Source organism: Prionailurus bengalensis, chromosome E2 (assembly GCF_016509475.1).
Source record: "Prionailurus bengalensis isolate Pbe53 chromosome E2, Fcat_Pben_1.1_paternal_pri, whole genome shotgun sequence".
NCBI classification, from domain to species: Eukaryota; Metazoa; Chordata; class Mammalia; order Carnivora; family Felidae; genus Prionailurus; species Prionailurus bengalensis.
This window is the reverse complement of record NC_057352.1, coordinates 50424405-50449602: the sequence shown is the minus strand read 5'-3', so window position 1 is coordinate 50449602 and position 25198 is coordinate 50424405. Positions and strand designations below refer to the sequence as shown.

General features: G+C 46.4%; 1 protein-coding gene across 3 annotated transcripts; it reads left to right on the top strand.

Moving 5' to 3' along the window:
- Positions 1–23336, top strand: ADAT1 (adenosine deaminase tRNA specific 1). Of its 3 annotated transcripts, XM_043599714.1 has the most exons (11): positions 2–325; positions 804–959; positions 3679–3867; positions 4158–4226; positions 5327–5381; positions 5828–5958; positions 8907–9510; positions 12203–12348; positions 14135–14234; positions 19722–19808; positions 22401–23336. In XM_043599714.1, the coding sequence occupies exons 3-11, from the start codon at positions 3699–3701 to the stop codon at positions 22531–22533; spliced, it is 1494 nt and encodes a 497-aa protein (XP_043455649.1). In that variant the 5' UTR covers positions 2–325; positions 804–959; positions 3679–3698; the 3' UTR covers positions 22534–23336. The 3 variants fall into 3 exon arrangements, with proteins under 3 accessions (XP_043455650.1, XP_043455651.1, XP_043455649.1); XM_043599715.1 differs by having other exon boundaries at positions 1–924; XM_043599716.1 differs by lacking the exon at positions 14135–14234 and having other exon boundaries at positions 1–959; positions 22401–22552.
- Positions 23337–25198: the final 1862 nt, after the last annotated feature.

The following is a 25198-nucleotide window of genomic DNA, read 5'->3' as shown; positions in this document are numbered from 1 at the left end:
CCCTGGAACCCTGAGATCATGATCTGATCCGAAGTCGGACGCTTAACCGACTAAACCACCCGGGCGCCGCAACACGCTGGATTATTAACCTCATTTCCACAGTCCCCAACTCCAACCCAGTCGGACTACAAGGGCCAGCGTGCACTGCGCGCCTTTGGGGGCGGAACCTGAAGGACCGGCCTCTTTGTGACATCACGTCTGCTACGCCGCGCTGTTCTCCCTCCTTCCCAGGGCGTGCAGGTTGGAGGTGGGAGGGGAGCATCTGGGAGGTGAAGAGGTAGCAGGGTAGCGGGCGCGCGAATCTGGGAGGCCCCAACGCTGCTGGGTGAGCTGCCCGCGGTCTAACTTCCCCAGCCCATATGTGTCCGAACCGGTTGTGAGGATCGTGTCTCCCGCGTGGAAAGGGCAGCTGGCTTCCCGGAAGTGCCGGTGTCCGCTGCGGGTGGGCGCGGGGTGTGTGACCTCACGGCAGCGTCCACAGCACCCGAGGAGGCAGGCGCGCGCCGGGGCTCTGCTTCTCAGGCCCAGAGCCTCTCCCGTAACTTGCACAATGGGTGCCAATCTATTCTAGAGCTGACCGAGGTGGGGCCGCGGCCGAGAGTATTGAAGAGGGGGGCCTAAGGCGAAAACCTTTTCTCCCCTGGCAGCCGACTTGCTTTAACTTTTCTTTGAAAAGGAGAATTCTTAACGCTCCTTGCACCTGTTGTAATGTGCGATCTTGTGGGCAAAGAAATGCCTGTTTAACTGAGCTATTGTTTCCTATGAAGTTACTCAAGATATAGGAGAATGTATTTGAATTTTAGGGGACCAAGTTTAACAAAACATTCATTTCAACTGCTGTGCACGCTCATCCATACAACCTCGCGAATGAGATGATGCTACAGTTCTGGGCTGCTTTATCTTAAGGAGTTGATGTTACTTCTGGCAAGTTCTGTCTTCCCTGGCTATTATAGTTGGTGGTATGTGCCTCTGGTTTAATTTCAGGTTGATGTCTTGTGATGCCCGTCCCCCCCCCCCCCTTCCCACCTCCCCGAAATGAGAGGGGAAAAACCCCTTACACTTGGAGGATTCTAGGATCTCCCTTGCTTTTCTTTTGCTTTGGGACATACGTGACATGCTGGATCTCGGACTTAAAAGTTACAATTTATATCAGTCCCTGCCAGATGATTGTTTTAAATCACTGTGGTCTGATTTACCATGGCTTTTTATTGCAGCAGCAGGCCTCCACATTTAATAGATAAATAAGCATATTAAAAATTTTTAAGAGTTTTTTGGGGCAAAAATCAGTTCCAGTTAGCACCAAACCAAAAATGGTTAGGAGGACTCTGCAGATCAGAACCAGAAGAGAGACGTAATAAAATGCAGCAAGAAAGGAAAGTGTTTGGCCATATTAAAAAAAATTTTTTTTTTCAACGTTTATTTATTTTTGGGACAGAGAGAGACAGACCATGAATGGGGGAGGGGCAGAGAGAGAGGGAGACACAGAATCCGAAACAGTCTCCAGGCTCTGAGCCATCAGAGCCTGATGCGGGGCTCGAACTCCCGGACCGCGAGATCGTGACCTGGCTGAAGTTGGATGCTTAACCGACTGCGCCACCCAGGCGCCCCATGTTTGGCCATATTTTAAAGCCTAGGAGGCTGTTTGTGATTGGTTTTCTTTAGCATTTTGCTTTTGTAACCTAGAAGCGTGAGCAGGCTTAGACCATGGTTTGCTAACACAGGCCACCATAGCTTTAAAGCTGCATCAATCTAGTAGCCTCCTTGTTTAGTTAATTTGACCCAATGCAGGGGGCTCATAATTTTCAGAAGTTGCATGCATTGGAACTCAAATAAGCCTTTTTTTTTTTTTTAATGCTTAACTATATCCGTCACCATATGATCTCATTTTCTACTAAGAAGCTTTTCATACATTTGAGTCTAAATGGGATCATTGAATGAGCGCGGAGTCAAGAGTAAAAGAATATTTTGTAGCAAAGTGGTCTCTCAAATCTGACCTGCTTAATGATTTTTATGCATAGCTTTACATTGCTATTACAGCCCCTCTGCTCCCCAAGGAGCTTAGGACAAATCATTTAGGAACATGAAATGTTCCTTTTTGGAATATTAATCACAGTTGACATTAGTTATGCTTAATATTGTAGAAATTGCTTTTTTAAGATTTTTTAAAAAATATTTATTTATTATTGAGAGAGAGACAGACAGAGCATGAATCGGGGTGAGGCAGAGAGAGAGGGAGACACAGAATCCAAAGCAGGCTCCAGGCTCTGAGCCGTCAGCACAGAGCCCGACGTGGGGCTCGAACTCACAAACCACAAGATCATGACCTGAGCCAAAGTTTGACACTTAACCAACTGAGCCACCCAGGTGCCCCAGCAATTGGTTTTTATAAATATTAATCCTCAGAATAAGCCATAGATCAAATACTACTGTTATCCCTATTTTAACAGATAAACAGGATAAGTCATCTACCCAGTATCACACAGCTGGTAGCAAAGCGAGGATTGGAACCCAGATAGGGTAACTCGAAAGTCCACACTCTAACACATACTCCTGCAGAGAGAACACTTGACTGGTGAGAAAGCTCTGCGCTTTGTCACTTCTCCCCTCTGTCTCATAAAACATTACAGGAGAAATTTAAGAGTTGTTTTCTTGATGGCATCAGTGGAGTCTTACCAGAGGGGAGTAGAGTCATTCTGCTGGGAGGTGGGGAGAAGGCAGAGAAAAGAAAAATAAAATGTTTGAGAAAGAAGGTGGAAAAGAGCATCTGCCCAGAAAGATAAACCTTGTATGATTAGAGTCTGCCCGAAGCCGGCTAAGGTCTGCAATAGTTTACATGCAAATGAAATACTTTACTTTCCAAATGAAAGTTGGAGTAGTGGGGAATACTTCCCTCTCATGTGCTTTTATTTTGAGTAGTAGGTTCAGATTCATAGATTCATGTCAGATATCCAACAACAACAACAAAAAAAAACAGCTTTAAGAAAGAGGGTGTCGGGGCGCCTGGGTGGCGCAGTCGGTTAAGCGTCCGACTTCAGCCAGGTCACGATCTCGCGGTCCGTGAGTTCGAGCCCCGCGTCGGGCTCTGGGCTGATGGCTCGGAGCCTGGAGCCTGTTTCCGATTCTGTGTCTCCCTCTCTCTCTGCCCCTCCCCCGTTCATGCTCTGTCTCTCTCTGTCCCAAAAATAAAATAAAACGTTGAAAAAAAAATTAAAAAAAAAAAAAAAAAAAGAGGGTGTCTTCTGGGGCTGATGGGATTTGGGACTTCTTTGATCTTTCCTTAAAAATGAAAAGGGGAGGGGCGCCTGGGAGGCTCAGCTGGTTAAGTGCTCGACTCTTGACTTTGGCTCAGGTTATGAGCTCACACTTGCTGTGTTCAAGCTACCCTGTCGGGCTCTGCACTGGCAGTGCGGAGCCTGCCTGGGGTTCTCTCTCTCCTTCTCCGTCTGCCCCTCCTACCCTGGTGCACATGCTCTCTCTCTCTCTCAATAAAGAAACTTAAAAAAAAAATGCAAAGGGGACAGGGAAGTAGCAGAATGTGACCCATAGAGTTCCAGGCAGAGAAACCTCAGCATGAATGCGGGCGGGCCACCCCGAAAGCCTCCTGAAGCACCCAAGCACGTTGTAGCACCTCGCATTGGTTCTCCTTTCTGACTTCTGATGGTTGTGGTTCTCGATTAGGCTCAGTGCTAACTCAGACCATGTGGACCGCTGATGAGATTGCGCGGCTGTGTTACGAGCACTACCAGACCAGGCTGCCCAAGCAGGGGAAGCCTGAGCCCAACCGTGAGTGGACGTTGCTAGCAGCCGTGGTGAAGATACAGCCTGCCACCGACCAGGCCTGTGGCGGCGCTAACAAACCGGTGCAAGGTGAGACCTTTCCACCTCCAAATGCTCCCTCTCCCTGTCAAAGATGGTAGAATTGTTTCTGGCCGTGCCCTGGCTGGGGGCAGATGCAGTGGTGGGAATGTTCCCCTGCTCTCCACCAGGTGCCGCAGTCCTTCTGGTGGTGGGAGTTGGCCATGCCAGAACCCCAACCACAGCCCCCGGTTGGGTCAGCCTGTAAGAATGCTCTGGAGGAGTCTGCAGATGTGAAACCTGAGGAGGGGGACCATTCACATTATGAGACCTCACTTAATGATTCTTTCTTTTCCTCTCAGTGACAAAGGAAGTTGTCTCAATGGGAACGGGGACGAAATGCATAGGCCAGTCCAAAATGAGGAAGAGCGGTAAGCCCAGGTGGGGTCTGGAAACCACTGTCCATGTTGTCCTTTCCTCTTCTCAGCGAAGGGGCCGTATGGCTGAGGTGGCCAACCTTAATGTTCCCGCTGACTGTCACTCCAGATGGAAGGACAGAACTCATTTTTTTTAAGTGTGTTTATTTTGAGAGAGAGAAAAAGCGTATGCATGAGTTGGGGAGGGGCAGAGAAAGAGAGAGAGTATCCCAAGCAGGCTCCACAGAGCTCGATGCAGGGCTCACGAACCGTGAGGTCATGACCTAAGCCAAAATCACGAGACAGCTGCTTAACTGGCTGAGCCACCGAGGCACCCAATAGAATTCATTTAAAGAATGGAAATAAACTGTGAAAGCAAAGGCCTCCAGGAACATACTTTCTGAGTAGATTGAAAGTTGGCCAATATGTTCATGCTCAAACCAGAAGTCCCCCGGACTTAGCCACCCCACATTTTATCTGAAGCCTCCAAAAGCAATCAAATGGAGATTTGGGCACCAGCAAGAATATGGAAATCCCTTAGAGATCTGGCATTTTCACCTTCTGCTTCCAGTTAGCAGATTCCTTCTCAAGTTTGCTTTCCTCATTTTCCCCGCCTTGCCTCCTGGTTCCAGGACCATTATGGATTGAATTTGTTGAGGTTATATCACCATAAGAGGAAGTGTGATACCAGAGTACAAAAGACTTGGACCCCTGTCCTCCAGATATTTTCCTATAAATCAGTAGTTCTTGGCTATGGGGAGATTTTGCCCCCCAGGGGACATTTGGCAATGGTTGGAGATATTTTCGGTTGTTACAACTAGGGGGAGGGGGATATTGTGCTACCTGCCTCTGGTAGAGGCCAGGAATGCTGCTAAACATCTTACATATCCACAGGACAGACTGCCCCAACAAAGAATTTTTTAACCTAAAACGTACAGTAGCATTGAGTTGAGGAAACTCTGTATTGCCTTTAATCGTTGCAATACTTTCTGACAAAGTCCTCCAGGAGCTACGTGGCCATCCTGGCTGCTGGGGAAACCACTGTGTTCTGCTTCTAGGAAACAGGGCCTCTCCATGTTCTATATGTCTTCACTAGTGTCCTGTCTTTGCCACAGGAGACATCCTCAATGATAGCCATGCTGAGGTCATAGCCAGGAGGAGTTTCCAAAGGTAAAGCCACATCCCCAAACAATCTGATTTAGCCTGCCTTGGGGGTCCCAGAATGTGCATTTCTAATAAGCTCTCCAGTAATACTGACCATGTCAGTCTGTGAACTACTCTTTGAATAGCACTGGTCTACACAGTGGTTCTCATGCCCAATGTGCATCAGAATTACCTAGGTTTGTGAAAACCCAGATCGCTGGGCCCACCCCTAGAGATTCCGACTCAGCAGGTCCAGATTGCATTTCTAACAGATTCCAGATGATGCTGATCCTGCTGGTACAAGGGCCACACTTTGAGAATCACTGGTCTAGATCATTCTCGTAATTCCAGATTCCAGTGCCAGTCCCATTGGGCTGCAGTAGCTCTTTCTTTCTTAGAAAATCACCCAGCCAGTCTTTCCTTGTATCTCAGTGATCGGTTGTTCATTCTGATAACATCTTGCACCCCATTAGGTACCTTCTGCATCAGCTCCACTTGGCGGCCGCCCTGAAGGAGAATAGCATTTTTGTCCCTGGAACTCAGAGAGGGCTGTGGAAACTCAGACAAGGCATCTTGTTTGTGTTTTTCTCCAGCCATACACCCTGTAAGTATATTCAAGCCTTTGGATTGATGTTACGTTGTCTTTTTCCTTTTGTTTGTCTTATCCATAGATGCATTTCCCAAAAAAGCTCTTCTGGCTTAAGTGTAGCTACAGCCAGTGGACAGTGCCTTTTTCTGAACAGGACATTGTGCCTAATCACTTCTCTACCAAGGAAAGGCTCAGCTCCCAGTTCTCAGCTCCCAACAGGATTGTGAAGCTTAAACCTCCTCGAGGTCTGAACCCAACAATAGGGCTTAGAAGCCCAAAGCCTTGAGTTCTATAGAGATTTATGCTGAAACTCATTCTATTCATTCATTCATTCATGCAACAGATATTTTCTGCTACTTGTCAAGTACAGTATGATATACTAGATGTATAGCAGGGAATAAGATTAGCCCCTGGCTTAGCCTCATAGAGTCTTTTAGGGAATGTAGACAGTCATGATTAGTTAAGTTAAATTTTGATGAGTTATAAGGGGATGTTCAGGTGCTGTGGTTGTATTAGGCAGGAAAACCAGGCATAGCCTAGGGGTGGCCACTCTTTTTTTGTCTTGAAAATAATTTCTACCCTTTGTAGATAGCAATTCAGGGATGGCAGTAAAATTTCCTTACCCTAAATCCTTTGAAATAAGAGCAGACTATTGTTCTCTAAGTATTAAACTTTAAAACTAACACATGCATTTTGATCAGATACAGGCACTCATTGTAAAGAGCATAGCTGCCAAGATTTGGTCATAATTCAAATCAAAAATGTGATATAGCTTAAGAAAGAATGAGTCTATCAGAAAATAATTGGTTGAGTCAAAGGCCAGAAAAACGACATGCAGAGTGAGGGAGGCAGGGCTCATCCATGCTTAGTTATTAGCAGCAGAAGCCAAAGAACCAAAGGATGTCCAAGAACCAAAGGATGTTTCCTAACTCAGTGCTTCTCAAACAACAATATGCATATGAACCACCCGCAGGTCTTAATAAAATGTGGATTGAAATTCATTAGGTCTGGGATGAAGTCTGAGATTCTGCATTTTTAACCAAGTCCCCACAATGCCAGTGGTGTTGGCCTGCGGACCACACTTTGAGTAGCCAGGGCTTGGCTGATCCCGATGGCAGGCGTAGCCTTATTGTGGAGAGAGAAGCATCTGCAGGTCATGGCTATCCAGACCACATAAATCCGTGGTCCACAGGCTGGTTCATAGCCAGATGGGAAAAATCAGGACTATAATGAGTTTTTCAAAAAAGCTAATTCCTTTCCATGTGAAGGTTATAAGATTTTTCTTTTATTTTTAATCATAGTAATTAGGATTTTTAAATATCTTACTTGATGGAATACAAAGTAATCTATTGATCTTAAAATCTACTGGAAATTTTACTGGTCTGTGAAATCAAAATCTAGAACCACTGTTCTAACTGTCCTGGGCTCATGGGTAATCTTTTAAAATGTGATGTCCACCCATGCATGGTTTGTCTGCAGGAGGAAAGAACACTACCTGGAGAATTTGACTATCTGGCTCCCTTGGCATTTATTCCTCATTGCTAATTGATAATTTGGTGCCTGGGTTAGCTACTTCCGGCCCTTACTTGTGAGTTTGATTAGCATGAGTCAGCCTCTGGAGCTTTCTGAGTGGGAGGTGGGCCCCAGTCAGTTCTCCAAAGTCACTGTCACCTTGTGAGACCTCTGGAAGCCTGCCAGCCAGCCTTTCTGGCAACACGCCCACATCTACCTCTTTTGCCTTTCCCACTGTGAGGTTATAAAGACTACAAATGTATTATTTACATGCTTTAAAAAAGCAACACACATTAGGTTAGTGTTTGAAAAAGTAGCTCCTTTTTCACAGGGAAGCTGTGCTTTTTACTAACCTCTGGTTTTCTTTGATTCTGTTTAAGCATAGAGTTAGGTGAGAAATCTCTAACCGACTGCAGGGAAATGCCAGCTATATAATTCACTGCAGAGTCTTTACTGTGAGAACATACACAAAGATCTCCGAGATGGAAACTAAACATTTTTGCCAAACGTGTTTAACCATGAAATCAACCTCCCACTTTGGTTTTCCATCTCATGGGATAACATCCCACAAAATGTGCTGGGAAAACTGTGCTCGTTGTGAACCAAGGTTCTTAACTCAGGACGGCTTTGCTCCTCAGGGGACAGTTAGCAACATCTGGAGTCATTTTTGATGGTCAGGCTGGGAGGTGCTATTGGTAGCTAGTAGTAGGTGGAGACCAAGGAGCTGCCAAACATGTAATGGAAAGGAGAGCCCCCACAGCAAAGAATTGTCTGGCCCAAATGTCAGTAGTATGGAAGTTGGCAAATCGTGATCTAAACTAGTGTTTTCAGAACTTCCTGGGATGAGAATTACTTGAGATCTTTGTTTAAAGTATTCAGTTTTCCAGATCCTCCCACCCCAGCGTTTCTAACTCACTCTGGTCTAGATAAGATAGAGTCGCAGAGGATTCTTACTCAGGAAGTTTGGACAAGTCTTCCTAATACATCTCAGCGCAGCTGGAAAATAGGATTAAACTCCATTTAAGACAATGGTTCTTCATAGGGCTCCTGGGTCACTCAGTCTTAGGTTAAGCTTCCAACTCTTGATTGCAGCTCAGGTCATGATTCCAGGGTGATGGGATCGAACCCCTCATCAGGCTCTGGGCTGAGTGTGGAGCCTGCTTAAGGTTCTCTCTCTGTCTCCCTCTGCCCATCTCCCCTGTTCTCTCTCTTTAAAAAAATAAAAATGAAAAAGACAGTGGTTCTTAAACTTGAGCCTGCATCAAAATGACCCAGAGAACTTGTTGAAACACACATTGCTGGGTACCACCTCCAGAGTTTCCAATTCAGCAGGTCCACTGTGGGTCCCAAGAATCTACAGCTCTCACAAGTTCCTAAGGGATGTTGATGTGGCTGGTCTGGGGGCCTCACTTTGAGAACCACTGGTTTTTAAGGGGTTCCTTCTCCTGCAGGTGGGGATGCCTCCATCATTCCAATGCTTGAGTTTGAAGATCAGCCCTGCTGTCCCGTCAGTAGACGTTGGGCCAATAAGCCATCAGAAGAAGCCAGTGGTAACCCAGAAACTCCTGAAGATGAAAAGAAATATGAAGACCTGGGTAGTCCTGTGACCAAAAAGATGAGGCTTGAACCTGGGATTCCCGATGGTGTGGCTCACTGTCAGAGTTTGGACAATCAGGAAAGTGGTCCAGTCCCACCAACTGTCAGCAGCTCTAATGTCCCCACACAGGAACTGGCCACTGTCGCCGGAAGGGCCCCCAGTGGTGCCAAAGTGGTGGACGTTTATAGAACTGGAGCCAAATGTGTGCCTGGAGAAGCTGGAGACTCGGGAAAGCCTGGTGCAGCATATCACCAGGTGGGCCTGCTCCGGGTGAAGCCAGGCCGGGGAGACAGGACCTGCTCCATGTCCTGCAGTGACAAGTTGGCACGGTGGAATGTCCTCGGATGCCAGGGGGCACTGCTGATGCACCTTCTAGAAGAGCCTGTCTACCTGTCAGCCGTGGTCATTGGGAGGTGCCCGTACAGCCAGGAGGCCATGCGGAGAGCTCTGACTGGGAGGTGAGAGGGCAGGGAGGGGAGGGCTCAAGTAGAACAGTCTTCCTCAGAAGCAGTCTGAGAATATGTCCAGAGAGCCTGAAGGGCATCCATATGGGGGCGCCTGGGTGACTCAGTCAGTTGAACATCCCACTCTTGATTTCAGCTTAGGTCATGATCTCACGGTTCTTGGGATTGGACCCCATGTCGGGCTCTGCACTGACAGCATGGAGCCTTCTTGGGATTCTTTGTCCCTCTCTCTGCCCTTCCCCACTCACACATGCATGTTTTCTCTTTCAAAATAAATAAATAAAAACTTTAAAAGAAATCCATGCATTTTGTTCCAGTGGTTCCATTGCTAGGAATTTGTCCTAAGGAGATAATTAAGAAAGTGCTCAAACATTTAGCTTTGTGTGTAGTCTTTTTTTTTTTTTAAGCCAGATCCACACGCAACATGGAGCCCCAACGTGGGCTTGAACTCAACCCTGAGATCAAGACCTTAGCTGAGGTCCAGAGTCGGACACTTAGCCAACTAAGGCATCCAGGCACCCCATGTAGTCATTTTTTAAAAAGAAAAGGAAACGGCCAGCAAGAGATTTTTGTTAAAACTAATATTGATGAAAATTTGACTTGGAAATGTTCATGATGTTCAAAGAGCAAGTCAAAAGATACAATTAAGTTCATTTTGGTCTTTATATATTTATTTTAAAAGAGAGAGCACGTGTGAGCAGGGGAGGGGCAGAGAGAGAAAGAGAATCCCAAGTAGGCTCCACACTGTCAGCACAGAGCCCTACTCAGGGCTCAGACCCACAAACTGTGAGATCATGACCTGAGCCAAAATCAAGAGTTGGACGCTTAACCAACTGAGCTACCCAGGTGCCCCTGGTTTTAAAGTATATGTGCACATAGAAAAAAAAAAAACTGTCAAAGAATATATACCAAATTATTAGAATGATTACCTCTGAGTTGTGATATTATGGGTGTTTTTTTCTTCTTTGCAATTACTCTTGTCTTCTAATTTTCCTGCAGTACCTATATATATATATTGTTATAATTTTTAAAAACGATCAACATCAGTGTTAATTTTTTAAAAGATAAAAGACAAAGCTTCATCACTGAAGTGTGGTCTCCCTAAAGAAGAACAGCCAGACCCAATTAAGGCTGTGGTAACTGAGGGCAGGATGAGGCCATGGCTGGAGGGGAAGCCTGTCGTGTCAGATGTGCTGCTCCCCCAAGGCTCAGTCCAGGGAGCAGCTGCAGGGTGTGACCCACTAATTCCACTCCTGGGTACGCACCCAGGAGAAATGAAAACACACATCCACATAAGAACTTGTACATAAATGTTCATAGCAAGGTAGGTCATAGTAGCCAAAACCTGAAACAGCCCAAGTGTGCGTCAGCTGGATAAACAAAAGGGGGTGGACTGTTATGGTGGAATATTAGCCCCCAAAAGGAGTGAAGGCCAGATACAAGCTGCGACACGGATGAGCCTTGAAAACTTTATGCCAAGTGAGAGGAGCCACATAGTGTATGATTTTATGTAGAGAAATGTCCTAAACGGGCAAATCTAGAAGGGGATTCGTGGGTGCCAAGGGCTGGAGAAGGGTATGTGGAGTGACTGCTAACAGGCGCAGGGTTTCTTACTGAAGGGATGAAACTGTAAACTTAGACTGTGGTGACGTTGGCACAATTCTGTGAATATCCAAAAACAAAATGTATTTTACACTTTAAGTGGATGAATTTTATGGTATATAAATTATATCCCAATAAGATGTTGGGTGTTTTTTTAATTTTATTTTGTTTTACAGAGAGCATGTGCGAGCCAGGAGAGGGGCAGAGGGAGAGAATCTGAAGCAGGTTCCATGCTCAGCCCAGAGCCCAGTGCAGGGCTCAGTCCCACGACCCTGGGATCATGACCTGAGCCGAAATCAAGAGTAAGACACCCAACTGACTGAGCCACCCAGGTGCCCCCCAATAAGATGTTTTTTAAAAAATAAAGCAACCCAGGGGTGCCTCAGTGGCCCAGTCGGTTAGGCATCAGACTCTTGATTTCTGCTCAGTCATGATCTCACAGTTCATGAGTTCAAGCCCCACATCGGGCTCTGCACTGACAGCATGGAGTCTGCTTGGGATTCTCTCCCTCCCTCTGTCTCTCTGCCCCTCCCCCCACTCATGTTCACGTGCATGTGCACCCTCTCTCTCTCAAATATATAAACTTTAAAAAGGCAACTCTAGGCACTGTGTGCAAGATATTTTCTGAGTTTCCTGTGCTTTCCCCATTCTGAGACCTTAAAGTTGCTGTCTCCTCAGTTCCAGAGCAGCACCACGTTGGCCTGCAGATTGTGTGAAAGATACAAAAGGAAAAAATGAAACTTTTATATTATAGTATGGTTTGCGTTTCTGGTGTGTGTGAAGGATTCCCTAGGAAGCAGATGCCACAAGTTAATATTTCTATTTAGGGTTTTCACATCTTTCAAAGCCAGTACCAGGAGTGGAGTTTGGAGTCACTAAAGTCACTGAGGGGTGGTGACTCAGTTCATCGTTTTCACTTCAGAGTGATGGGAAGGGATCTCCCTTCAGCCATGAGGTTCATATGATCTAGATTCTGTTCTGTTATGCCCTCTCGCCGAGACTCAGGGGTGAAGTGGTCCACAGTCCTCCATATTCTCTTCCTCGAACAGAGGGCCTAAACCAAATGCATTTTCCCTCACATTAGGTGTCAGAACATCTCAGCTTTACCCAAAGGCTTTGGAGTTCAAGAAGTGACAATACAGCAGTCCGGTTTACTGTTTGAACAGAGCCGCGGCGCAGTGCAGGCAAAAAGGGCTGACAGCCCAGGCCGACTTGTTCCTTGTGGCGCAGGTAAGGTATCCTGGTTCCCCTTGCCCTGGAGTGACTTTTCCCCAGACCGTGGGGTGGCCTGGGAGGCACTGCGTCCACCCAGCCTGGGAAGGCAGTTTATTACCTCAATGGTCAATAGTGTGGGCTTGGGGGGTGCCTGGGTGGCTCGGTTGAGTGACCGACTTCGGCTCAGGTCACGATCTCACGGTTTGTGGGTTCGAGCTCTGCGTTGGGCTCTGTGCTGACAGCCCGTAGCCTGGAGCCTGCTTCGGATTCTGTGTCTCCCTCTCTCTCTGCCCTTCCTCTGCTCGTAGCTTGTACGCTCACTCGTATTGTCTCTCTCAAAAATGAATAAACATTGAAAAAATTTTTTAAAAAAGTAGCGTGGGCTTGGGAAACACCCACCCTAGGTCAGGTTCATGCTCTCCGTGACTCTGGGCAACTTACTTATCCTGTCTTAGCCTCAAGTTCTTCCTTTTTAGGTAAGAATATCATTTCATAAAGAATCCAATTTTAAAAAATGGGCAGAAGACATGAATAGACATTTCTCCAAAGAGGGCATCCAGACGGCCAACAGACATGTGCAAAGATGCTCAACATCATTAATCATTAGGGAAATGCTAATCAAAACCACAGTGAGCTATCACCTCAGGCCTGTCAGAATGGCTAAAATCAACAACACAAGAAACAGGTGTTGGTAAGGATGTGGAGAAAAAGAAACCTCCTTGCACTGGTGTTAGTAGGAATGCAAACTGGTGCAGCCATTGTGAAACACAGTGTGGAGGTTCCTCAAAAAATTAAAAATAGGGGCACCTGGGTGGCTCATTCAGTTAAGCATGCGACTTCAGCTCGGGTCTTAATCTCACAGTTGGTGAAATCAAGCCCCACATCGGGCTCTCTGCTGTCAGTGCAGAACCCACTTTGGATCCTCTCTCTCTCTGCCTCTCTCTCTCTCTCTCTCTCTCTCTCTCTCTCTCTCTCTCTCTCTCTCAAAAATAAATAAACATTTAAAAAAAAAAGATTAAAAAATTAAAAATAAAACTACCCTATGATCCAGTAATCATAGTACTGGGTATTTACCCAAGAAGTACAAAAGCACTAATTCAAAGGGATACATGCACTCCTGTGTTTACAGTAGCCAAATTATGGAAACAGCCCAGGTGTCCACTGGCAGATGAATGGATAAAGAAGAGGTAGTGTATATACACAATGAATATTAGTCATAAAAGAAAATGAAATCTTGCCATTTGCAACAGCATGGATGGAGCTAGAGAGTATTATGCTAAGTGAAATAAGTCAGAGAAAGACAAATACCATATGATCTCACTCATGTGGAAGTAAGAAACAAATGACAAAGGGGAAAAAATGGAGACAAACCAAGGAATGACTCTTAACTATAGAGAACAAACTGATGGTTACCAGAGGGTAGAATGAGGGAGGATGGGGAAAATAGGTGATGGGGATTAAGGAGTGGAAGAAAAGTCTATCATTCTTTATTAGGGCTGTTATGAGGATTAAATGAGAAATTCTATTTCATTCAATTACCTTGTGTCCAGCATATGATAAATGCTTAATGGTTATTAGATTTGATGATGATGATGATGATGATGGTGGTGATGGTGATGAATCACAAACCACTTTATATTACCATATTCTGGAGGCCATCCATCAGAGTGGCAACCATTGACTCTGATGTCACGTCCAACTCTCCTGAGTCTGCAGACACAGGGAAATATTTTTGTTAAAACACCTCTGATGTTCACAGGAAACTGAACGGTCTTAATTGCAGAATCTTGTCTTTTCATAGCCATCAGCTGGAGTGCGGTTCCTGAGCAGCCGCTGGATGTCACTGCCAATGGCTTTCCACAGGGAACAACACGGAAGGCAATCAGGTGCCTTCAGGCCAGGTACAGCATATTGGGGCAGAAGGAGATGGTGGCTGTGCAGTCCTGTGTTACCACTATCTAGTTCCAGAACGTTTTCATCTCCCCAAAAAGAAACCCCGCACCCACTGGCTGTCATTCCCCATGCCCTTCTCCAGCCCCATGAATCTCCTTTATGTCTGTGGATTTGTCTGTTCTGGACTTCCCACTACATGAAATCATACAGTATGTGACTTAACTTACTTAGCCTAAGTTTTCAAGGCTCATCCATGTTGTAACATGTATCATTCCTTCATTCCTACATTCCATTGTCTGGATCTGACCACTTTTTGTTTCTCCACTCTTCTGTTAATGGATATTTGGGTTATTTCACTTTGGGGCTGTGGAAATAATGCTGCTGCGAACATTTATAGAATCTTTTAGGTGGACGTATGTTTTCAATTCTCTTGGGTATACCTTGGAATGGAATTGCTGGGTCATATGATAACCTCGGAGGTTTTTTTGTTTTTGCTTTTTTTGAGGAACTGCCTGTTTTCCATAGTAGCTGCACTATTTTAAACTCCTACCAGCAATGTATGGGTTTCAATTATCCTACATCCTTTACAACACTCATTATTGTCTCTTTTTATTGTAGTCATTGTGGGTGTGAAGTGCTATATGATTGTAATTTGCTGTGCATTTCGCTAATAATTGTTTGAGCTTCTTTTGATGTTGAGCATCTTATCATATACTTATTAGCTCTTTGTATATCTTCTTTGGAAAAATACCTATTCTGATCCTTTGCCCATTTTTTAACTTGGTTTTATTTATCTTTTATTGTTGAGTTTTAAGGTTTCTTGATATATTCCGGGTACTAGTCCTTTATCATAGATGTATTTGAACATATTTTTTGTCAATTCTGCGGGTTGTCTTTTCACTTTTTGAAGGTGTCCTTTAAAACGTGGAAGTTTTAAATTTTGATGAAGTCTGTTCAATCTCTTTTTTTGTGGGTGGTTTGTGCTTTTAGCATCACAGGTAAGAAACCATTGCCTGATTCAATATCACAAAGATTTGCTTTGTTTTCTTCTCATAGTTTTATAGTTTCAGCTCTCAGGTTGATGACTTTGATCCCCTTCGAGTTAATTTTTCTGTAAGGTGTGAGGTAGGGGTCCAACCTCATTCTTTTGCATGGGGGTATCCAGTTGTCCTGCCACCATTTTTTTTTTTTTTTTTTTTGGAAAGACTGTTCTTTCCCCTGGAAAATGTTGAAAAGAACACTTTCTTGGGCTTTACCACTAGGGATTCTGGTTTCATAGGTCAAGCTTGAAGGCCAAGAATCATTTATGAAGCTCCAGAGTGATTGGCCTGGCAGAAAGGCAACCATGAAAGCAGGACTTTTTGTCTTCATATTGGCTTCGACTGAAATGTACAACATGTAGTCTGCTAGACATGAGACTCCCTGTGTGTTTCAAGGGTCATGCATCTGCCATACTGGTTTTTCTTCTTCTAAATGCTCAGCAGATCCTACTCTACTTTTCCCTCCCAGTGAGCCACTGGTAGTCTTCAGTAGCCTGTGGGTGGGACGGGCTGTAGGGAAATGGCCTCTCCACCAAAGGCATTTACATCTCAGACGGACTGAGCTGCCACTGAGTGACTGTTGTAGGATTTCTACCTTTTACAGGTATAGTTAACCCTTGAACTATAACCCTGGGGGGGTTATGGGTTCTGACCCCCCTTACAGTTGAAAATCCATTTATACCTTTTGATTGGTCAAAACCTTAACCGCCAATAGCTTGCTGTTGATTAGAAGCCTTACTGATAACATGAACACTTGATTAGCATGTATTTCATATGTTGTATGTATTACATACTGTATTCTTACCATAAAGCAAACCAGAAAAATGCTATTACAAAAGTCATAAGGAAAAGACATGTATAATACTGTATTTATTGAAAAAAATCCTTGTGTCACTGGACCCCGCACAGTTCAAACCCATGTTATTCAAGGGTCAGCTGTAGTTCTTTTCACTCTTGAATTGCTTTTCCATTTCTTTACTATGTCCTTAAAAAAAAAATTATAATTAAAGTTCACAGGTGGATTTGTTTCTTCTTTTTAATATGCTTATTTGCCAGTCCCAACATAGACAAAAATAACTTATATAGTTTTAGACCTTAAAAAAGAAGGTTTTGTTCTCTGCAGCCACTCAGCAGGGTCCAGATGTCCCAGTCTGCAGACCCAGACCCTTTCCTATTAGCCCAGGCTGTTGAATTGAGTGATATTAACAAACTTTTTAGGGGTGGAGGTTTTGGGACCAGTTTTTCCCCCGAGGACCTCCTAGCTTCAGGCCACTGTTTGCATCTCCCAAGGGACCAGCTCTCAGCCACAGACCAGGGTGTGTGAGCAGAGCAGGTCCTGCCTTCACAGGGACCATGTTTCCTGCAGAGTTCCAGCTCTGCTCTAAGGCAGCGACAGGCCCGCAGCAGCTCCCCCTGGCCCGACCCACCTGACGGTGGCTCCTGTTTGTGCTTCCTCAGGTCTAAATGCTCTTCTTCACTAGGAGTCCGCACCCTCTTTTACCTTGAAAGTTCAGCTCAACCACCACTGCCTTCTGGTTGCTGTAGGTCCAGAAGGTCCAGGTTCACTGCCTCCTGGAACCTCTCTTCAAACTCCTGTAGTGCTATATTCTCTGGCTTATCCCGATATGTCAGTGCTTTCTGTTGATGAGGAGTACCTCATGTTCCCAAGCTCGCTCTGGCTCCAGTTACCCACATGACTTTGAACGAGTCCAGTTGCATTCCGGGCTTCCATGTGTCCATATCTGTAAGATGAGGATGTTGGAGTAGATGATGTGAGGTCCCTGACGCGTTATAGGTGTCTCTCCATTTAGGAGGCAGACTCCTTGCAGGGAAGAAGTGTATGGGAGAAAGAGCAGGAGCTTTGCAGTCCAAGGGACTGATGTTTAATTCCTAGTTCCCTTTCTCTCCAGTGTGTGACACCTTGGGCAAATTACTTTACTTCTCTGAGCCTCCGTTTCCCCAACAGCAAAGCAAGGGTAACTAAGAGTATGTGTCACCCAGGAACGTGGTGAGAAGTGAAAGCGAATGTGGTGCAGGCTCGCAGCAAACACCTTGTTAAGGTTGGTTTCCCCTTCAGTTGCCCAGTGAAGCTTCATGTTATGTGCAGAAGAGTCAGCATTTCTTTTATTCTAAAGAGTTACAGCTGCTGGGGAGAGAGCAGTTTCTCTCACTGCTCATTCCCAAGCCCTGGCATCCTAGGACCACCTTCTTTACCACCACGGGGCATAGGAGAGCAGACGGATGTTAGAGACATTTAATATGCTAACACAATACGAGAAGAAAATACTTAAGTCTTTGTGTTCTTTTCCAAACAACGTGACGATAACAGACACCACGTAAAAGACCCTCATTTTCAAGAAGCTTCATTTTGCTCTTTTCCCTAAAGTGGCAAATCCTCATTCCACCCCAGAGCATCCTGGAGAGATCATTTACGTGGCTCATTGGATTATAAAAGAAAAGCATGAGGGATTAAAAACAACAACAACAACCCTAAGTGTGCCTAAATATGTTAAAAGATAGGGCTAGATTAAGAACACCTACGTAAACCTGTGTCATCTTTAAGAAATTGTTTATGTATATGTAATGTTCCTAGCTCTCTGATGCCCCAACCAGCAATGTCAACCGACTTACCAGGGAGAGCCTAATATCTAAGAACATAATTGTTGCTGCTGAAAGGAACCAGGGCTCCTTGGAGAGAAGTAGCTAGCAGCCAGGAGGATTGTTATGTTCCACAAATGACATGAGTGGTTATTACTGAGTAGGTCTCATTGACAGAGGAATTACGAGTATGGCCACTCTGTTCTGCTGTTGATTAGGTCTTGAGAAAGGCCTTTCTTCTCTGGAGGGAGTTCTTGTTCAGCAGAGGAGTGGTTCCCAGCATCCCCCGTCTGTATAGATATAATACCTTAACATCACTCACAAGGCCATTCACTTAGGCCAGAAACATTCATAAGAGAAAGTGCTGTTTGTTCCTCCAGAGGGAAGAATGCTGGAAACATTTTCAGAGCTGGTCTCAAGAAGCTGTGAAAGCAATGCCCTTGTCTTTTTTTTTTTTTTAACATTTATTCATTTTTGAAAGGCAGAGAGAGAACGCGAATGGGGGAGGGACAGAGAGAGAGGAAAACACAGAATCCGAAGCAGGCTCCAGGCTCTGAGCCGTCAGCACAGAGCCCGATGCGGGGCTCAAACTCACGGACCGCGAGATCATGACCTGAGCCGGAGTCGGCTGCCTAACCGACTGAGCCACTCAGGCACTTCGATGCCCTTGTCTTATTCTTGATTTTAAGGACATGAATTTGCTATAGGTTTTTAATGATACCCTTTATGAATGTAAATGCTGTCTTTCCTAGTCCTCATTTGCTAAAAGATTTTAAATAATTCTGTGGCTGTTAAATTCTCACAAGTGCTGCTCTGCACATTTTTTCCTCATAATGACATTACATTTCTCTTTTAATCTGTTAATGAGATAAGTTTCATTAGTTTCTTGGCTTTGGGTTTTCTTTTTACCATTAAAGGAACCTTACATTCCTAAGCGCCAGCAGCCACTCGGGCCCAGTTCAAGCCCAGGGAGAGTGTGAGGGCTCAGGACCCCCGCTAAGCCATGATTGCTGCAGTGTAGCCTCTGTGCCCGCCAGGTGAGGGAACTCTCTGGCAGAATGTACACTTCCCTACTTCACATATACCTACTATGGCCACAGGGTCCGAGCTGATGGACAGCTCACATGGACAGTCTTTGAGGACGGGGAAGGGTATGGTGTGTAAAGATGAGACAGCAGCTTCTTGGCACACACATCTGCCTCCTCTGCATCAGCTCGTGAACTGCGTATAGCAAGGAAAGAAGGAGGAGCACACGGTCCAGATCCCGGCAGCCTGGATGGGCAGAGCCAGGAGAGCCCAGTTGGGCTGGTGAGGAATCCGCACTCACTTCCTTCACTGTCCCGAGCTGTGGCCTGCACGAAGCTTCAGGTTAGAAGCAAAGGAAGGCCCACAGTGCCCACGGGGGAGTCTGGAGGCTCTGCCTCCGGTGCTTGTCCGAGTGGACTTTGTAACCGAGGTTCACGTGGGGAGCACCACTCAAGCCTGAAACCCAGCTTCACTGTCGTGAGCGGTATCACCCACAGGGCCGGCGCCCTTAGGAAGAAGTAGCCCAGCATGGCTGGCAGGGGTCCTGGAGGGAATTTAGTAATCCCACCTCTGTTGTCACCCCATTTGAGACTGTCACCTTCATGATTTCACGGCTGATGACATTTCTTAAGAGGAGATTCACTTTTTTAACCTCGCCCCAATCAGGTCTACATTTTCTTCATGTGAAGAACAGGTGGAGGCGGGGGGGAGGGGCGTTCCTGCACGTTCAAATTTAAGAAAGATACCGGGGGAAGCCCAGTGTCCCTGACAGGGGCCTGGTGTATATCAAACACTCGTTAAAAATCTTCTTTGTCTTGTCTTTCCAAACAGATCCCAAATCAGCAAAGTGGAACTCTTTAGATCATTTCAGAAACTGCTAAGCAGTATTTCAGAGGACAAGTGGCCAGACTCCCTCAGGTGACTCTGTTGACCCATTTTTTTTTTCATATTTAGGACGACTTGTGGTTTAATTCTGGTTTACAAATGGCAGGAAGCTTTGGCAGGAGTGGTGGCTCAATGGGCCAGTGGGCACTTAGTTATCACCCACATGTGCCTCTGTCCCCCGGGCTCCGATTGCAGGTACAGATCTGAGGTGTACAGGAGGGGTGGTTTAGTGGTGCAGGGTTACAGAAGACTGGGGGGGGAATTGGGGCTTGGTCTGCTCCAGGCCCCCCCTTTGCCCCCCTCCAGGTGGAAGGCAGGGCAGACATATAGGGCTGGCCCTATTGCTTAGAGGGCAATAGAGTCTATTAGGAACATCACTCTGCTCTTCCTCTGCTGCAGGCTTACAATTGAAATTGCTCCCAAACAGGAATGTAGAGAACTATAAAACCGCTCCAGGGGCCAGTGGGTGGGTAGTCCAGACACTTAGCTACTCAAGGTCAGTGCCCTCACTTCATACTCCAGATGCAAGCTCCAGGGCCCCCAAGCCCCTCACGCTTGGGACCACTGACTGCAAACTCGGGGGCTCCTGCTACCTCCTTAAGTTCACTAATTCACTGGAACAACTCAAATTCAGGAGTGCACTATACCTACAATTACTTTTTATTCTAAAGAATATAGATCAGGACCAGCTAAAAGAAGGGACACACAGGGCACAGTCTGAGAGGGTACCAAACACAATTTGTCTGTGTCCTCAGGATGTGTCACCCTTCCAGCACATCACTGTGTGTCACCAACCAGAAGGGGACCCAAGTTTCAGCGTCCAGTGTCTTCCCTGTGCTTGTGTTACATACACCTGAATGACTCATTGGCCACATGATGTGACTGAACTCATTCTCCATCTTCCCCTCCCATCAGGAGGTCAGACCAACTCCACTCTGTGGTTAGTCTCTCTGGCAGGGCCAGCCCCATCCAGATCTCTCTAGGGCCCACCAGGAGTCACCTCGTTAAGTATAAACTCAGGTGTGATCAGAGGGGTCCACCATGAATAACAAAGACATTTCTTTTTTTTTTTTAATGTTTATTTCTGAGACAAAGAGAGACAGAGCATGAGTGGGGGAGGGGCAGAGAGAGAAGGAGACACAGAATCCGAAGCAGGCTCCAGGCTCTGAGCTGTCAGCACAGACCCCGACGCAGGGCTCAAACTCACAAACCGTGAGATCATGACCTTAGCCGAAGTCGGTCGCTCAACCAACTGAGCCACCCATGTGCCCCAACAAAGACATTTCTACCCCAGGGAAATCCTGGGGGTTTGAAGGTTCCCTCCCAGGAACCGGCAACAAGACCGGCCAAATTCTTTATTGTACAGCAGAGGGGAAGCCAAGGTGTTGCTAGAAAAGGCTATTTGAAGAGGCTGACCACTTGTTATCACCGTCATGCGTACTGCTGTTGGTAGTGATGCCCTCCAGTCAGTTTGGTCAGGAGTCACTCTGCTTGTTTTTTTGTCTGGAAAAATGAATCAAACTGACCAGGAGGTTTCCATACATTTTATGTGTCGGTGAAAACAAATCTGGACTGAGGTCAGGAGAGACTTTACTCAAAAGGATCATTGCAGTAAGAGAGGGGCTGTTAACAGCAGCAGCGGGACTGATGCCATAGCAAAGACACTCCAGTCCTAAGGTCTGTAAGCCTCCAGGGCAGGCGGGAAGGAGTAGCCCTTTGTGGGGAGCAGTGAACAAGGCCGGAAAGAACAGGGCAGGGGGCATGGAATGCGCAGTTGGTGTGATGGGGCGAGTAGACAGGAAACATCTTTTCTTGAGATCAGTCAATTGTCAGGAGGAGCCGTTAAGAATAGGTCCCTGCATATTGTGATGCTGGCTCCGGCTGAGGGTGGGTCATAGTTCAGGGTTGGGAGAAGGACAGAAGCATAACTAATGTCGGTCAAGGAAGCAAGAATTTTGTCGAGATTGGTATGTGGATGGAAACAGTTCAGCTAGTCATTATGAGACAGAGAAGGGGAGTTTGAGGATCCGTCATAGGTAAGCCAAGGGGGGGCGTCCATGAGTCCTATCTGGGTCTTACGGGGAACGGGACTGTGCAGTAAGCCATTTCCCAGAACTCTTTAAACCAAAAAGTAGATAGTTATTCTTGTGTTATCTGATACCAGGAGGACCAGACAAGACTAGCATTGTTTATTCTCACCTGGGTTTTTTTTAATGATTATTTATTTATTTTAAGAGAGTTCACACGCAAGCATGGCAGGGGAGGGAGGGCAGAGAGAGAGAATCCCAAGTAGCGTTCACGTGGTCAGTGCGGTCAGCGTATAGAGCCCAACATGGGGCTCGATTTCACAAACCATGGGATCAGGACCTGAGGCAAAAGAGTCGGACGCTTAACTGACTAAGCCACCCAGGTGCCCCCTTTTCTCTCCTGTTTCAATCCATGTTGCTTTCTAGTGAATTTCCTACATTGGAGAGAGAGTAGCTGGTGGAAAGCGTACCAAAATCCTCCCGTTCCTAGATCTGTTCCTAGTCTCTGCTTAGACATCTGTCCAGCTGATTGCTCAGTTGGCCACCACGTTGAGCTGATCAGTGAGAACCTGTGTGCTTGGTGGTGTGTGTGCATTAGGGCGCAGAAGCTAGAGACATACCACGAGTACAAGGAGGCTGCGTCTACTTACCAGGAAGCCTGGAGTGCGCTCCGAAAGCAGGCCTTTGGATCCTGGATCAGAAACCCACCAGATTATCACCAGTTTAAATAAGAAGGGCAAACTGCAAAGAGCTTATTAGTAGCAGAGTGTTTTTCAGCTGCTCACACTGGACGGCTTCTTCCTTTGTGCTGGACAAGCCTTAGCTTTTCTTGTGGCTGAGTCAGGAAAAAAAAAGTCTGCCATCTACCAGAGTGACATATCTCTTCTGGGTAATATGGACAGAATCCTGAAACACGGAACTATCCATACTTGACTGACGTATCTCTCTCTGCTAAAACATCACCTCGCTGATGCCCTTGGCATCTGTCCTAACGTGTGTTATTGCTTCTCTAAAACATGGAGTAAGAACTTGGAATGTGACGCTTGAAAGGTACTCTGCAGCAGCTCCGCTCTGTGTGTTCCCACATTGATCTGGCAAGTATTTCTTGGGCTGAGATGGTGTCCGGACCTCTGCAAGTTTTAGAGCTTCCCTTGGCATAGTGGACATGTGCCGTTTCTTCCCTCGGAGGGTCATCCTTTCCTGCTCTATCCGTGGGACTTGGCTGAAGCAAACCTCACTCCCCAGCTCTCGGATTGTGAGGCAGCGCCATACAATCCTGGAACTACTGCCAGGGCGAGCAGGAAAGATGCTGTCTCCTCTTGGATCAGAAGCTCCAAGGACCACAGACTCGTGGGACTGTCTGTGGCTGCCTTTGCCTCCACACAGAGGCAGCCAGCTTGAGAATGAAGGCAAGAAAACAGGAAACAGACAAAAGCATCGGCTCCCGTGACCTTGTTTGGATGCCTGAAGCCAGTGCCCAGCCTGGACTTCAAGTATGTGAGATAAATTCATACGGCTGTTTGGGTTAAGCCTATCCGAGTAGGTTGTCTGTGGCTTTCAAATGAAAGAGTTCTGTCTAACAGCCAAAAGTCCGTATAGCAAATCAGCAGCAGACCTAGCTACCCATCCTCTTTTAACCACCATCTAATATTTAACTCTCAACCTCTCTGCTCCTTAAATTATTGATGGAAAGGGAAGTTCTCCGTGTCAGGATTATCCAAAGCTCTTCTCAAAGTCCTTTAGTATCTTGGTATAGCTTTTTTTCTTTTAAGATTTTATTCATAAGTAGTCTCTACACCCAGTATGGGGCTTGAACTCATGACCCCAAGATCAAGAGTCACACACTCCACCGACTGAGCCAGCCAGGCGCCCTGTCATTCTTGTATGCTTTAAATGTTTTTTGATAACAGCTTTATTGGGGTATAATTTACATTCCATAAAATTTACCCATTGAAAGTATACAATTTAGTGGCTTTTAGTATATCCACAGAGTTGTACAACCATCCCCATAATTGTAGAACATTTTTGTTTTCTGTTAGAGGTGGGGGACCCTCATCGACCCAGTATGGTTCCCATTAGCCGGGCACTCCCCATTTTCAGTCAGCCCCACCCTCACCCCAGTCCTAGGGCTTCTCGGGTGATTCTGCGTACTTCTGTTGCACCATATCAAGAGGAACAGGACATCTGGTTGTCCTACTTTCAGCGAGTTCGCAGTGGGCTCAGTGGGCTCAGCTTATCTGTCCCGGTAGGAAGTTCCCAGTCACCCTTTCACCTCATGGTTTTAGCAGCGGTGCAAGGGATCCCCGAGACCACCCTCAGGTTTGATGGTTCACTGGACACTCATGGAATGCAGCAAAGCTATTGTAGTTATTATTTATTTCATCGAAAGGATACAGATTTTTTTAATCTTTTTTTTTTAAATATTTTTTGGGGAGGAGAGGGCAAGTGGGGGAGGGGCAGACAGAAGGGGACAGAGGATCTGAAGGAGGCTCCGTGTTGACAGGCTGACAGCACCAAGCCCATGTGGGGCTTGAACTCATGAACCACGAGATCATGGCCTTAGCCGAAGTCAGATTCTCAACGGACTGAGCCACCCAAGTGCCCTGAACGTTTTTGAGAGAGAGCAGAGCACGTGGCGCACGCAAGCGGGGGAGGGGCAGAGAGAGAGGGAGACTGAGAATCCGGAACAGGCTCTGTCCCGACAGCCTCAAACTGTGGGCTCAAACTCACAAACTGCAAGATCATGAGCTGAGCCACCCAGGTGCCCCTGAAAGGACACAGATTAACGTCGGCAGGGAGAAAAGGCACACGGGCACAGTCCAGGTGCAAACTCTATCCTCCCTGTATCAACCATATACTTCTGATGCTTTGACATCCAGGGCCTTGCTCACCCTGGAGAGACTGCCCACGGAGGCTAGCCAACTCCCAGAGATAGTAAAAGATTGAAACTGAGCCCTCCAGGGGCACCTAGGTGGCACAGTTGGTTAAGCGTTTGGCTTCAGCTTCAGCTCAGGTCATGATCTCACAACTTGTCTGTTCAAGCCCTACGTCAGGCTCTGTGCTGACAGCTCAGAGCCTGGAGCCTGCTTCGGATTCTGTCTCCATCTTTCTCTCTGCCCCTCCCCTGCTTGCACACTGCCTCTCTCTCTGTCTCAAATATAAATAAACATTAAAAAAAGAAAAGAAAGTAAGCCCTCCAGAGTTCATACCCAGCCACGTGCTTTATGGGGCTCTCCCACTCTGGGCCACACTCCACCTGCCCTGATCGCCCCAGGTCCAGGTTCCAGAAAACCAGGGACAGCCCTTGTGCCTCAGAGACCACTGAAATGAGTCCAACTAGCCAGTCCCAAGTCCGCTTACCCTGCCCCGGCCCTTCCTCCCCTTTACAATAACGGC

What these genes read in the sequence shown, in the direction of transcription:
- ADAT1 (XM_043599715.1), top strand. Translation starts at nt 3,699, where the DNA reads ATGTGGACCGCTGATGAGATTGCGCGGCTGTGTTACGAGCACTACCAG. An exon ending in ACTTGTTCCTTGTGGCGCAG is followed by an intron (nt 12,349 to 14,134) that starts GTAAGGTATCCT and finishes GTCTTTTCATAG; the next exon opens with CCATCAGCTGGAGTGCGGTT. An exon ending in ATCAGGTGCCTTCAGGCCAG is followed by an intron (nt 14,235 to 19,721) that starts GTACAGCATATT and finishes CTTTCCAAACAG; the next exon opens with ATCCCAAATCAGCAAAGTGG.